Source organism: Salmo salar, chromosome 12 (assembly GCF_965601325.2).
Source record: "Salmo salar chromosome 12, fSalSal1, whole genome shotgun sequence".
NCBI lineage: Eukaryota > Metazoa > Chordata > Actinopteri > Salmoniformes > Salmonidae > Salmo > Salmo salar.
In genome coordinates, this window is record NC_138302.1 from 50,055,322 (window position 1) to 50,070,221 (window position 14,900).

General features: G+C 42.9%; 1 protein-coding gene across 2 annotated transcripts in view; it reads right to left on the reverse strand.

Annotated features, from left to right (window-relative positions):
* LOC106565234 (histone deacetylase 7) overlaps positions 1-14,900 on the reverse strand; it is a 100,154-nt gene that overhangs the window by 29,045 nt on the left and 56,209 nt on the right. For both annotated transcript variants that reach the window (XM_014132124.3, XM_014132125.3), the window contains exons 12-20: positions 13,820-14,057; positions 13,456-13,589; positions 12,795-12,915; positions 9,387-9,436; positions 7,867-7,974; positions 7,521-7,576; positions 6,458-6,545; positions 6,013-6,132; positions 4,505-4,602 (exon numbers count right to left, since the gene is read on the reverse strand). In XM_014132124.3, the coding sequence (XP_013987599.1) occupies positions 4,505-4,602; positions 6,013-6,132; positions 6,458-6,545; positions 7,521-7,576; positions 7,867-7,974; positions 9,387-9,436; positions 12,795-12,915; positions 13,456-13,589; positions 13,820-14,057 (1,013 nt within the window). The remainder of the gene's footprint in view (positions 1-4,504; positions 4,603-6,012; positions 6,133-6,457; positions 6,546-7,520; positions 7,577-7,866; positions 7,975-9,386; positions 9,437-12,794; positions 12,916-13,455; positions 13,590-13,819; positions 14,058-14,900) is intronic.

Sequence of the window (14,900 nt, forward strand, 5' to 3'; positions counted from 1 at the left end):
TGGATATAGCTAATATGCCACAAGTTCCCACATGCCGTACAAAATACGAAGTATACAAGAAGTAGACACTATTTCCGTGCTTTTAGGGCCCATACAGTGAGGGGGAAAAAGTATTTGATCCCCTGCTGATTTTGTACGTTTGCCCACTGACAAAGAAATGATCAGTCTATAATTTTAATGGTAGGTTTATTTGAACAGTGAGAGACAGAATAACAACCAAAAAATCCAGAAAAACGCATGTCAAAAATGTTATAAATTGATTTGCATTTTAATGAGGGAAATAAGTATTTGACCCCCTCTAAATCAGAAAGATTTCTGGCTCCCAGGTGTCTTTTATACAGGTAACGAGCTGAGATTAGGAGCACACTCTTAAAGGGAGTGCTCCTAATCTCAGTTTGTTACCTGTATTAAAGACACCTGTCCACAGAAGCAATCAATCAATCAGATTCCAAACTCTCCACCATGGCCTAGACCAAAGAGATCTCCAAGGATGTCAGGGACAAGATTGTAGACCTACACAAGGCTGGAATGGGCTACAAGACCATCGCCAAGCAGCTTGGTGAGAAGGTGACAACAGTTGGTGCGATTATTCGCAAATGGAAGAAACACAAAAGAACTGTCAATCTCCCTCGGCCTGGGGCTCCATGCAAGATCTCACCTCGTGGAGTTGCAATGATCATGAGAACGGTGAGGAATAAGCCCAGAACTACACAGGAGGATCTTGTCAATGATCTCAATGCAGCTGGGACCATAGTCACCAAGAAAACAGTTGGTAACACACTACGCCGTGAAGGACTGAAATCCTGCAGCGCCCGCAAGGTCCCCCTGCTCAAGAAAGCACATATACATGCCCGTCTGAAGTTTGCCAATGAACATCTGAATGATTCAGAGGACAACTGGGTGAAAGTGTTGTGGTCAGATGACTGTAGTATGCAGCATTCCTCCTCCTCCAAACACAACTCAACAGCAGGGGATCAAATACTTTTTTCCCTCTCTGTAATGGAATTCTTCAGGAAATGGGCGTGGCATCACAACGTTTTCAGATTTGAAGAACATGGTGTAAAATATGCAGCCAAAGTCCGAAGAGAGCGGATCCAAATTCATTGCTTTGACTTATTATGACAAATGTTAAGAAAATGTTGAGCAATGTAATAAAGTAATGACTTTTCAAATAAGTTACGTTACACATTATGTTGGCTGACAATTTGTTAGCTACGTTATCCTTACAAACCGCATAGCATTACTGCAGTATGTACCAGCATGTTAGCTAGTTACCTAACGTTAGTTGGCTACTAATACATCAAACTTGCCAGGAAGTATATTAACTATCTGCTATCTAACTAACTAACTAACCAACATTTATTGACTTGATTATTCACATCATTCTTAACTAAGTGGTATAGTCGTTGTGCGTTTCAATGGACATTGTTAATTCTGGCTATCTACTCCGATTTCAGAGCATTCTTGCGCAGAATATGGCCGGTGTCAGTAAACATTGGCAAAAAAAGTGTAATTAAATTGTTGCCAGCAGCACAGTTACAAAAGGACAATCTGACCACACTCTGGATTTACGAATGCCCAGAGCGCACTGTGGCACTCCAGATTGAATTTATGAACACAAACGAAATCGTAAAATGTCTAGCTAGTCATTTGTTATGCTAACAAGCTAGCAAGCGGTTGCATAACAACAGCATCAACTTCCGGTTGACAGGCAAAGCACTAGTATGCTCAACTGAAACGATACCGTTCGTTTACAATATACTAAAATGAATGAATAGTATGTAGTATGTTGTATATACTCATTAAGTATGTAGTATACACTGCGTGCACAATTATTAGGCAAATTGTATTCCTCTGGATTAATTTTATTGTTGAACAAACACAATGCTCTTTGTCAATCCAAAATGTTATTGAACCTCAAACCTGAATGTTTAACAAAGGAAAAGTGAGTTTTGTCTTTCTCAGGGAAATATATAAGTGTGCACAATTATTAGGCAACTATTAGTGTGCAGAATTATTATTAATTAATTATTAATTACAAAAATAATTTCTCTCAACTCACATGTTTATTCTCAATTTTTAGAGTAAGTGTAACAGATAAGTAACATAAAATGACAATTATATAAAACTTTTGGCCTTTCAAAAATATTCAGTGACCAATATAGCCACCCTTATTTTCAATAACTGCCATGAGCCTTACATCCATGGAGTCTGTCAGTTTCTTGATCTGTTCACGATCAATTTTCACTGAAGCAGCAACCACAGCCTCCCAAATGCTGTTCAAAAAGGTGTATTGTCTTCCATCACTGTAAATCTCACGTTTGAGAAGGGCCCACAAGTTCTCAATAGGATTTAAGTCAAGTGAGGAAGGGGGCCAGGTCATTATTCAGGCATCTTTAAGGCCCTTGCTGGCTAGCCAAGCAGTGGAGTACTTGGATGCATGTGATGAAGCATTGTCCTGCATAAAGATCATGGCCTTCTAGAATGCTGAGGACTTCTTCCTGTACCACTGTTTGACGAAAGAATCTTCCAGAAACTGGCAGTAGGTTTGGGAGTTGAGTTTCAGTCCATCTTCAACCAGAAAAGGTCCAACTACCTCATCCTCAATGATAGCAGCCCATACCAGTACCCCTCCTTCACCTTGCTGGCACCTGACTCAAAGTGGTGCCCTGTGTTCATTACTGATCCAGCCACGGGCCCATCCATTTGGTCCATCAAGAGTCACTTTCCTTTTCATCTGTCCATAAAACGTTTGAAAAATCTGTCTTCAGGTATTTCTTTGCCCAATCTTGACGCCTCAACTTGTGAATCTTATTCAGTGGTGGTCTTGTTTCAGTCTTCTTGACCTTGGCCATGTCTCTGAGCACTTGACACCTTGTACTTCTGAACACTCCAGGTAGGTTGCAGTTCTGGAATATGGTGGCACTGGAGGATAATGGGTTCCTGGTAGTTTGACGTTTAATTCTTCTCAAGTCTTTTGCAGTTAATTTGCGCCTTTTCTTCCCCATGCGTTTTTTGCGCCCCAGTTGACTATTCGCAACAAAACGTTTGAATGTCCGGTGGTCACACCTCAGTAGTTTAGCTATTTAAATTGTGTCGCATCCGTCTGAAAGGCATTTTACATTTTTGGTTTTTCAGTGTCAGTTAAGTTTCTTTTTTGTCCCATTTTACCTGAGGTAATGAGGCTGCCTAATAATTATGCACACCTTGATATAAGGTGTTATTCACTGTCGACACACCCTCCCTCATTACACAAATACATATCACCTGAAAATGATTAAATCCAATAAGCATTCAAGTTTATATGGTTTGGAGTTTGAAAATGTGAATAGAAACAATGATAAGATCAGAATACTCACTTGCCTAATAATTGTGTGTAACCGATGTGAAATGGCTAGTTAGTTAGCGGTGGTGCGCGCTAATAGCGTTTCAATCAGTGACGTCACTCGCTCTGAGACTTGAAGTAGGGTTTCCCCTTGCGTGGCAAGGGCCGTGGCTTTTGTGGCATGATGGGTAACGATGCTTCGTGGGTGTCAGTTGTTGATGTGTGCAAGGGTCCCTGGTTCGAGCCCAGGTTGGGGCGAAGAGAGGGACGGAACCTACACTGTTACATGTGCACGCAGTGTACAGTATGCTAGTATGGGTATTCGAACACAGCTCTAGTCTTCACCCAGTAGCTCAGATTGTGACATGTAATTTCCCCTTCTTGCATGCTTTTAATTCTGACTCTTTGTGTATTAGGCTATTGGCCTAGTGGAATGTATATAAGAAGAAATTTAAGTTAAAAGCCAATTATTTTTATTATATGCCTTATTTTGTCATTCCAGTTCAATTCTGATTTCAAATTACCAATCCTTACCAAATAAGGAAGACTCAGTATGCTCTAAGTTTTTCTCTATCTTCATTAGGGATTTGTGTAAATGGCAGCTGTTTGAGAAAAGACACACAAAGATACACATTTTCAAAGGTGTTTTTTCTTGACTGATTACCATTTGATTGATGGGGTGCTATTGCATGTCATATCATTTGAAAGGGCTGTTTCTCAGCTTTCAAAACATGTATTACGTTTTCATATATGGTTTGTACAACAAAAAAAAAAATGTATGAAATGTATGCATTCACTACTATAAGTCGCTCTGGATAAATGACTAAAATGTAAAAAAAAAAAAAAATGTAAAAAAATGTTAAATGTTTGACACCAGCAAAGTATGTTCATTAATATACGCTGGTCTCAGTACATTCATGAATTCCCCATGGATTGGATGGCATCACAAACATCCAACTCGCACCACAATATAACATCTGAACACATGACATACATGTCTGTTATATCATAGCTGTCTGTTGTATTTCAAGGATGAGTGAAGAGGTTTGGTAAGACTTCCTATGAATCATTAGCGAGCGCCCCTGGCTTTGACTAGAATATAATCTTTGTGATTTTGTTTAATGTGAATTGGGCTGGAGGTAAAGTGAGGTAGGTTAGGTGTGTGTGTATCTACTGTACCGAAATGCTGCCAGGTATTCAGCGTCGCCCATGGGAGGGTCCAAGCCTCCCGTCCATGCCACATTGACATTGAAGCCTTCACCTGCTCCTGCTCCAACCTGGACAGAGCGGGAGAGAGAGGGGAGAGAGAGTTATGTCTTACTTCATGGAAAGTTGTGCTGAGAGTTGAAAGGTCATGAGATATTTTGCATCAAATGTTCACAAACTATCAGCGCGGTTGTTTAAAAAATGCGCATTTGTTACAATTGAGGAAAAGCCCCGTCACATTTCAATGACATACGGGAGTGATTACGATTTCCAAATGAAAGACGACTGGCCATTAATTCAACGCCTCCATCAACTCAACTATTTCGATTTTTGATACAATTTGTCAAATCTGCTTATAAATCCCTCGCAGCGAACAACAGAACTACACCCAGATTAAGTCCCAGTTTTAACACACCACAGGGACGTACGTATATTCTTGAGTCGGCACTTGGCGATATTCAGTTTCTCGTTATATTTCACATAATCTCCGCACCCAGAACCAAATGTTAACATCTGTCACGAGAGACTATATTTCACTAAATGCCAGGCACAACCGGTGGATGTCTCCCTGATTTGACCTCACGCTCGTGGTGTGGCATACTAACTGATCCCAAGGGTCTTTAGAGGAGAGTAAGCCTTAAAAATGTCTGCTAACGGCTATTTAGCTTTTGAAACTCCTCCGCCATCGCTCAATGTCATGGTGAGGAGATAGTGAGGACTCTGAGTGACACACTCTTGGCAACAAATTGCAGTCCTTTCCTTTGTGTGTGTGTGTGTGTGTGTGTGTGTGTGTGTGTGTGTGTGTGTGTGTGTGTGTGTGTGTGTGTGTGTGTGTGTTCGTGTGCGTGAGGATGATGTGCATTGCAGAGTGTCTGACTTGACTCTCTCTCGGTAGACGGGATGTTCACAGGGCAAACTCAAAACACATGAGCTCCGCCACCCACTGCCAACTAGTCACTCTCCCTCTCTTTCTCTCTCTCCATTGTTCTTCTCTTCTTCATCCCCTTTCCCCCCCCCCTTCTGTTATTCCTTTCATGTTTAAGAGACGCTGGAGCGGATTACGGGTACCCTGATGTTTCTCTGTGGTACCCCTGATGACATCAATGCTACCCCCTTAGTGTGTTATATAGGTACATGGGGCTGTGGTCGAGGGACACAGAGACTCCAGAGGTTTACCACACAGCTCAGTGGCGGTCGAGGGGCCATTTAAGGCTAAGCCACATCCAAGCCAGCATAGCATCTAATGGACCATCCTCCCATGATGAAGAATATGGTAAAACATCCACTTTTTTTTATCCTCCTTATTTGGTGAGAATGGAGTGGGTAGTAACAAACGCTAAAGCGGTTTCAGACTATTGGGCCGACCCAATCCGTTCTGTGCTCGCTCAGACGGGTTTTTTTTTTCCCACATGAAAAGACCAATCATGTATTTGATGGGGGAGCATGATGTACATGGTGGTGGATAGTGCAACCTAACTTACCTCGTCTGGGTTCCCGCTACCGGGGAAGAAGTTGCCATTGTCATAGCGATGCAGGGAGATGTACAGCACGCTGGAGTCGTTGTAGAACACTGACTGGGTACCGTTGCCATGGTGAACATCCTGCACATTGGGGATAAAGGTCAAGGGGTCGTCAGACTCGTTAATATGTAGTATGCTTGACCAGTCTCATACTTGCTCTGGATGTTTGCATCTTATTTGTCTTTACAAACCAGGTAGTATTTAAGTGTGCATGTGTTCCAACGTGTGTGTGTGTCTGTCTGTGTCTGTCTGTGTTAACGCTCAGACTGATGGCGGGCCCAGACTCATGTGAAAAGCAGAGATCAGTGTGAATGTTGACACCACGCTTATGGTCAATATGTGTGTTGTGTAAGTAAGCAAGTGTTTAGCTCCCATATGGGGACCAGTGATGGCGGTCATCTCTCACCCAGTCCACAATGAGGATCTTGCTGATGCTGAGTTTGTGCTGGAGCTGCTTGGCTGCGATGGCCACGGAGTTGAAGAAGCAGAAACCCCTTTGGAAAGACACATATGGACTTATGACGACAGAATCAGGACAGGAGGTCCTTAACCCTAACCCATAACGAGACAAAAGACACCCAATGTAATGTGAGGGCGTCTCAGAGAATGTCCTCACAATACACACACTAGGTGATGTGAGGATATTAGTGCCAATGGGTCAAACATGCTTTGTTTCACTGGACATGCACTCATATTTAGGCTTGGTTTAAATGGCGAAGGGCCAATGTATGAATGATGGGAAAAATACACGGCAAGTAAACATCTGACAATCTCAGACAAAAGAAAACCATAACAGAAACAAAAGCAAAACACAAATACGAAAATACTCTCCACATATCAAAATATGTTCTCGTGAAATAACTTCTCGTGACCTGAAATCATTTCTCGTGACCTCCCTCCTCATGCATTTCAGAGAATGTGTTCCTCATAAACCACTTACAGTAAGCTGACTCGTACTCAATATCCGTAGGATATTGTGAGACAGAGAAGGTGTGAGAGAAAGAGTTGATGTATGAAAATGAGAAGAGGAATGTTGAAAGCGGTGGTGTCAGCAGGAGCTATAAGCTCGGCGAGTGTGAACTGTAGATCATATCTACTGGCCAACTCCTTTCCTCCAGTAAGTCTTTATCGACACATAAATTACTAGTGACAAGCACTGCTGAGTACACACACTATCGCGCGTGAACCCACTCACGCATGCACACACACACACACACATACGCTGACGTATGCAAGCACACACAGCTGAATGTGGTTAGCCTTCTAATGCATTCTATTTCAGACTGATACACAGACATGCACCCATACACACACACATGCACACAAGCCTCGGGCAGGTAACGCACATACTCCATACACACACATAACACACACTTTCGGACGGTGCTTTTGATGTGCAGGGAAAACCCTTTGAAATGATTTTAGAGACCTCCTGGCTCCGCGTGTGTGTGCGTCTGTGCAGTACTTACAAGGGGGTAGAGCGGGCTGCATGGTGTCCAGGGGGCCTCACCACTGCAAAGCCATTCTGTGAGATGGGAATAGAAACTGTTACACTTTGGCTCTCTCTGAGAACATCTTACAATTTGATGTTCATCAGTTCAGAATACACCGAATGGTACTGATATAGAAAGGCAATTTTTAAATTCCAATTTCATGTGAAATTCATAAATAATGAACAGATATGACATTATGCTTCACTATCCAGGTGTGTTAATGTATGTTACAGTGTTGACAATTCTGACCAGTTGTGTTACGGCCCTGACATAACTAAGTGGGGGTGTAACCGAGGTGACAATGAACGGTTGGCGGTCTCACCTTCAGCTCTCCCTGTGCTACCCTGAGCGCCAGTTCCGTCACGCTGCCTGCCGCCAAGCGAGACGCCGTCGACGTGTGCGTCTCATTCCAGATCGTATCATTGTCCACCTGTCAATCATGCAAAACACAGAATTTACCAGGGGGCGGGATCAAAGTTAAAACCACTAGGAGAAACAAGGGCATCGTTTAGAAACAATATAAGTTGATTGGTTGAAACAGGTGTCACTTGATATCAACTATGTGACAGCCCAATGAGGTAAAGAGGAAGTCATGCAGTGGAATTGGGAAACAGAGGTGACGGGTTGTGGTAAGGACTGGATTATTACAGTATTGGATTACAAAGTCTCTACTGTGTTCCAACAATGTGAAGAGTAGCATAACTTATTGGGAGTCAGGGGGATAGAAGTGGCAAGGGTAACATTTACCCACACAAATCACCACAACCTTGACTTTAACTGCTGATGATGACAGTAAAGGGGGTAGTAGAGTATTCCTGTTCTCAGATTCTCTCTCTCTCTCTTTCTCTCTCTCTTCCTCCCTTTGTTATTCCATGTTTCAAAACTCCACATTTCTGGCGGTTTGGCACGACAGACCAATGAAATCCTAGGAATTTCTTTTATCACTTTCTTCGCCATCTTGTTTCAATCAGCTCGCCTCACCAGAGGAACCAAAGGCCGGAAATTCAGGCAGATCAGGCACCTTATCAACACCATGCAAACCCTCCTCTACTCTCCTCTTCACCCTCTTGCTCTCATCTTCTTCCTCCTCCACTCATCCCCTCTTCATCTTCTTCTTCAGTGTCCACATAGTTTTTTTTTCATCATGACTATACAGTCTACCTCCTTCTCTTTTACTCTTCAACGCTCCTCTTCCCCTTCTCTTTCATCTTCATCATCCTCCTGCACTCATCTCTTCTTCAGTGTCTGCATTTTCCCTTTCCTTATCCACCCCATATTAGCAGCATTCTTCCTCCTTATCTCTTCTCCCCCTCTTCCTCCTCCACTCATCCTCTCTTCATCCTCTTCTCTGGTGGCTATATTCTCTCTTTCCTCACATCCCTTCCTCCTGAATAAATTCCCCTCCACTCAACCACTCAACCACAGTTCCCCAGGCACCCCTCCAAGCAAACAATTCAGAGTCCACCCTTTCTTCCTCTCTCTCTTCCTCTCATCTCTCACCTCTTCTTTGCCTTTGATATCTGATTGGCGTTTCGACCGTGTCCCCGCCAACAACAACAGCCTCCACAATTTGTCGCTCTATTAGCTTAATTGTGTAATGAGGTATAATCAAGCATGTAATGTTTGCCATTTTGTAATGTGATTAGATAAGTGGACAGATTTCACATGACTCTTTGATTGTTTGTTACAGGGTCTGTTGAGCTGTTTGCCTGTGTACTGTAAGTGTGTGTGTGTGTGTGGTGTGTGTGTGTGTGTGTGTGTGTGTGTGTGTGTGTGTGTGTGTGTGTGTGTGTGTGTGTGTGTGTGTGTGTGTGTGTGTGTGTGTTATTCTGAGTAACTCACTCCAACTCCTCCACACGGTAGCATCACAAACATCCTTTGAGATAAGATTCCTGAAAGAGTGAGATAAATCCAATACATTAATCTTACATTCATTCAACACTTGATGATCCATGCATTTGTGTATAGTTCCATGTGTGTGATTATGAGTGTGTAAAAATACTTATGTGTGCCTATTACTAGGGCTGTTGCGGTGACCGTATTACCACCACACCGGCGGTCACGAGTCATGAAGGCAGTCAAATTCCCCATTACCGTTTAGTCACGGTAATTAGGCTACTCCAAGCTCTGATGCTGCTGATGGTCATTAGTAGCCTACCAAACTTGCTAACTGCCTGGTACTCAGCACTCTATTGTCCCTCTAATCACTCTGACATAAATGCAAACGTATTCGAAAATCTAATCAAACACTTCATGAGAGCCCATGAGCTCATGTTGCGCAACATTTCTATAGGGTATGCAATAGCGGGAGAAAACAGAGTGATGGCCGCTAAATAAAAAGAGGAAGATCCCATCAGCTTTCTATAGGCTAGGCCTACTATATTTATTTCTCAACTTCCTAATATTAAGCACATTGCTTATATTTACATCAGGAGTATAGCCTACCTGGCTGACATGAAAATGAAACATGGGGAAAAGTATCCTCCATTCGCTATTTAAGTGCATAGATGACATGTATTTTTTTCCCCTGCCCCTGTTTCGAGACAGGTGCATGATAACGGTCCATTCTAAATCAAATCAAATTTCACACATACCATAATTTCCGGACTATTAAGCGCACCTGAATATAAGCCGCACCCACTGAATTAAAAAAATATATATATTTTGAACATAAATAAGCCGCACATGTCTATAAGCCGCAGGTGCCTACCGGTACATTGAAACAAATTAACTTTACACAGGCTTTAACGAAACACGGCTTGTAACAAAAATAAATAGGCTTTAACGAAACACGGCTTGTAACAAAAATAAATAGGCTTTAACGAAACACGGCTTGTAACAAAAAATAAAAAATTAGCAGTAAGCTTTAGTTGTCTTTTTGCACTGAGTCAATTCCTCACGCTGCTGTTTCCAACGTCTTATCATCGACTCATTAAGACCAAGCTCCCGTGCAGCAGCTCTATTTTCTTTTCCAACAGCCAGATCAATCGCCTTCAACTTGAAAGCTGCATCATATGCATTTCTCCGTGTCTTTGCCATGATGAGGGTGACAAAATGACTACCGTAATCAGAATGATGGGAAGTTTGAGAGTGCGCGATTTTATCTAAACAGTAAACTAAAAAGTTGTTTGACCTTAACCCGTTCGGCAATTTCATTGGTCTAATGAAAGCTTCATGCCGTCCAAAAACTGAGCACGTCACAGAATGTGTTTTTTTGGAGAAAAAAAAATTGAAAGCGGGAAAAATCCATATATTAGCCGCGTCATTGTTTAAGCCGCGAGGTTCAAAGCCTGGGAAAAAAGTTGCGGCTTATAGTCCGGAATTTACGGTATAGTATTTAGCATATGTAAAGACAAGATTAAATCAAGAATAGTCTGATGGGTGACAATATTAGCCTATCACTTGTGAATTATATATTATTACTTGTGAATGATGCCCAGCATAAGAAACAATGGCTTTTTTTGTGACTTGTTCAAATCATAGTCACACACCTCATGTAGCCTAGCCCATAGGCCTACATGTTTTAATAAGGTTTGTATCACAACTAAAGTGGCCAAATAACTTCTTACAATTAAGCACATTAATCCGCTTTACAATGGTTGTAGAGCCAAACTGGCATATATAAGCAGCGCGCGAGTTTCACGTTTGGGGAAGATAATTTTCACCATAAAAATGCACCTTTATAATAAAAGATTTACATGGATAATCGAATTTACGGTCCCTTTTGATAATAGTGTTTTCCACTAATGGGTATTTCGCGCTTATAGCCTACTGCCGTTTGCGCACTGCTGCACTTATAACGTGAAGAAATACACAAATAAATAGTTTATCAACATTTTAAGCTAAACGTTCTGATCTGTTGCGTCAGCCACATTGCATAACATTTTTTTTTTTTATGCTAGTGGTTGTCCCAGACTATGTTTGGAATATTTATTTCTCGCACAGAATAGAATAGGTCGACTTTTGTACAATGGGGGATAGTAGATTGACATAGGCTAGTGCTTTAGCTGTTCGTAAGGCCTACTCATCTTGTTGGCTGACGAAAAGTAAATGTGGACAGTTCTAATATCTTCAATATGCACCTCGGAATTGGATGAGGATGCGCGCAGTTGCGTCCCCGGTGTGTCTGTCTTAACTTGTAGCCTGTGAGAAAGACCCGATTACGTGACTGAGAGCCGTGTGAGCATCTCGGATTGGCAGCACACTCAGGGAGAAGGGCACAACGGGCAGTACTCCGGGCCGCAAAAGGCATGGATTTTTTTAGGTACATTACGGCCACAAAGGGGATGCCGCCGTGGAATTCGAGGCATTATCAGGTGCTTGTCAAATTGTGAATGAGAGACTATTGGAGTGTGTACAGCCTGCTTTTCAAGCTACTTTTTTTTACAGTTATCATTAGTGTCTCATCATGCAGCCTTACAATGTATTAAAATCAAAACATATAGCCCAAAGTTTGTAGAACAACTAAAGTTACATCAATAACTCTAAATGAAGTTTATAGGAGTAGCTGTTTCCTTGTTAACCGCTCAACACAGAATAGCCACATGTGCGCACTCCCTCAAATCGTTTGGAGAATAAAAAAAATAAAATATTCAGCTTTGTTCAATTGTATTCTTCATACTATAAAATAATATAAAATAATGCCACGGAATTATAGGCAAATCTGACCTGCTATATGAACTAGCCATTTGGCATAGCCACATCAGGACCCAACATAAGGACAACTCAGAGTATGCTATTCTTCTCTTCCCGAAATAGACAACATTTTCTTCATATCATGCTTCTTTAGACCTGTCTAAAATAAATTATGGATTCATTGCGAAGGTGTAGGCTATATTTACATGGATTTATTCAATTTTTTTTTTTAAATGGCTTCTAGGCTATGCGTGGAAGCCAGGAGATGTGTTTATGTTAATTGACGGTCAATTACCATGAGACCGACAGTTATTTGCTTGACAGTCATCGGCTGATGAAATTTCGTGACCGCCACAGCCGTACCTATTACCTATATGCCCAAGTGAGTGTGAGTGTTTGACAATGAGGTGTGTCAGAGCGGTGTGTGTGTGTGTGTGTGTGTGTGTGTGCATGCGTGTGTGCGTGTGTGTGTGTGCACGTGTGTGTGTGCGCGTGTGCGTGTGTGTGTATGTGTGCGCGTGTGTGTGTGCGCGTGAAGATGAGCGTGCATGTTTGTGTGTCGGTGTATGTGAGAGAGAGAGAGAGAGAGAGAGAGAGACTGAGCGCGTGTCGCACCAGCCAGCTTGCGGTTGTCCAGTTTGAGGCGGTTGAGTGGGTTGGTGCCGTACAGCAGGACGTGTTTCTCAGAGTGGACAGACTGAAGCTCCTCCAGAGTTGCCTTTCTGCTCCGGATACACTGGAGGAGCGCGCACACACACACACACCATGCCATTTAGAATTAACCAATGCACCACACACACACACACACGAGACAGGCGCATACATGCAGGCACATACACACACTAGTCCACATGCATTCACTCACAAACGCACTCACGAATGCACACACACAGCCATGAACACACACAAGTTACAGCATAGGTACACACACAGGCCTCCCTTGGAAAAGAGGTCTTCTGACCTCAATGGGACTGTTTAAAGAGACAAAGAAAACACAAAGTTTGAACTTGGAAACCTGGGCCAGGCCAAAGGGGGGGGGGGGGGGGGGGGTGCAGTGCTGGGGTGTAACCCTAGGTGGCAGCAGTGTTCATAACAGGAGTTTCAACCAACATATTTAGTTCTGTGGTGTGTAGAAAGGGAAAGGGAGATACCTAGCCAGTTTTACAACTGCATGCATTTAACTGAAATGTGTCTTCTGCATTTAACCCAAACCCTCTGAATCGAGAATATTGTAGTGTAGTATGTGTTGCTGTATAGTGCTTTATATTGTACCTACCTCACACTGGTTCCTGAGGCCTCTCTCCTGAAGTCTGGACCAGATGCTTTGGATTCTTCCAGCATGCTCGGGGTGTCGGCTATTGTCGCCACAGGTGCACTGGTGCTTCAGCATCTGAGAGTCATACACCAGACCTACACACACACCGACACACGCTGTAGTTTAGAGACCATACAAAATAGGTAGAAAGCCAGCCAGACAGATAGATAGTAGACGGGACCACAGAGACCCTAATAAATGAAGTGCTAATAATTCCATGGATGGGACATACAGCACCTTCTGAATATACAGTATGTTGTACATGAGATACAACAAGATACAACAAGCACTGTGTACAGTACAGCACTCCCCAAGTGTCTCTCACCAGTGGTGAAGCGTAGCTTGGCGGTGGTCTCCGAACCAGGGCCGGCCAGAGACAGTGGGGTGTCCTTGGGCTGTGGAGGAGGGGGGAGAGAGGTGGAGGCGGGGGAGGACTGGGCGCGACCGAGGGGGCGGTGGGCAGGGCCCAGAGCCACGGGCACACCCAGGGGGTCCAGGTGGGTCGCTTGTCTACGCCTGTCTGTCAGGACCTGGTGGTGCCTGGACTGCTCCCAACGAAATGACTGGAGGGAGGGGGGGGATAGATAAAAAGATAGAAAGGGAGGGAGAGCGGGAGGGGAAAAAAGTAGGTGAAAAGTAAAAAAAACAAACATTTAAAGGCTAAATGTTTGTTTACTTGTTTACCCAGATCGTTATTAGGAGTTACTTTAGCAACAACATAAAACAGCCCAACAACAGCACCTTGTAAAAGCCATGACTAAGGGATGACTAACAGAGTGCGCCGTAATGCCATGGCACCCTCTATTGGAGAGCGAGAAAGGTGTCCTGAACTGAAGCTACAAATCCAAACTCATTTTATTGGTCACATACACATATTTAGCAGATGTTATTGCGGGTGTATCAAAATGCTTGTGTTCCTAGCTCCAACAGTGCAGTAGTATCTAACAATTCACAACAATACACACAAGTCTAAAAGTAAAAGAATGGAATTAAGAAATATATAAATATTAGGACGAGCAATGTCGGAGTGCCATTGACTAAAATACAGTAGAATAGAATACAGTACATACATATGAAATTAGTAAAGCAGCATGTAAACATTATTTAAACATTATTAGAGTGACTAGTGTTCCATTATTGAAGTGAACAGTGATCCCATGCCTATGTATATAGGACAGCAGCCTCTAAGGTGCAGAATTGAGTAACTGGGTGGTAGCCGGCTAGTGACGGCTATTTAACAGTCTGATGGCCTTGAAATAAAAGCTCTTTTTCAGTCTCTCGGTCCCAGCTTTGATGCACCTGTACTGACCTCGCCTTCTGGATGGTAGCGGGGTGAACAGGCCGTGGCTCAGGTGGTTGATATCCTTGATGATCTTTTTGGCTTTGCTGTGACATCGGATGTTGTA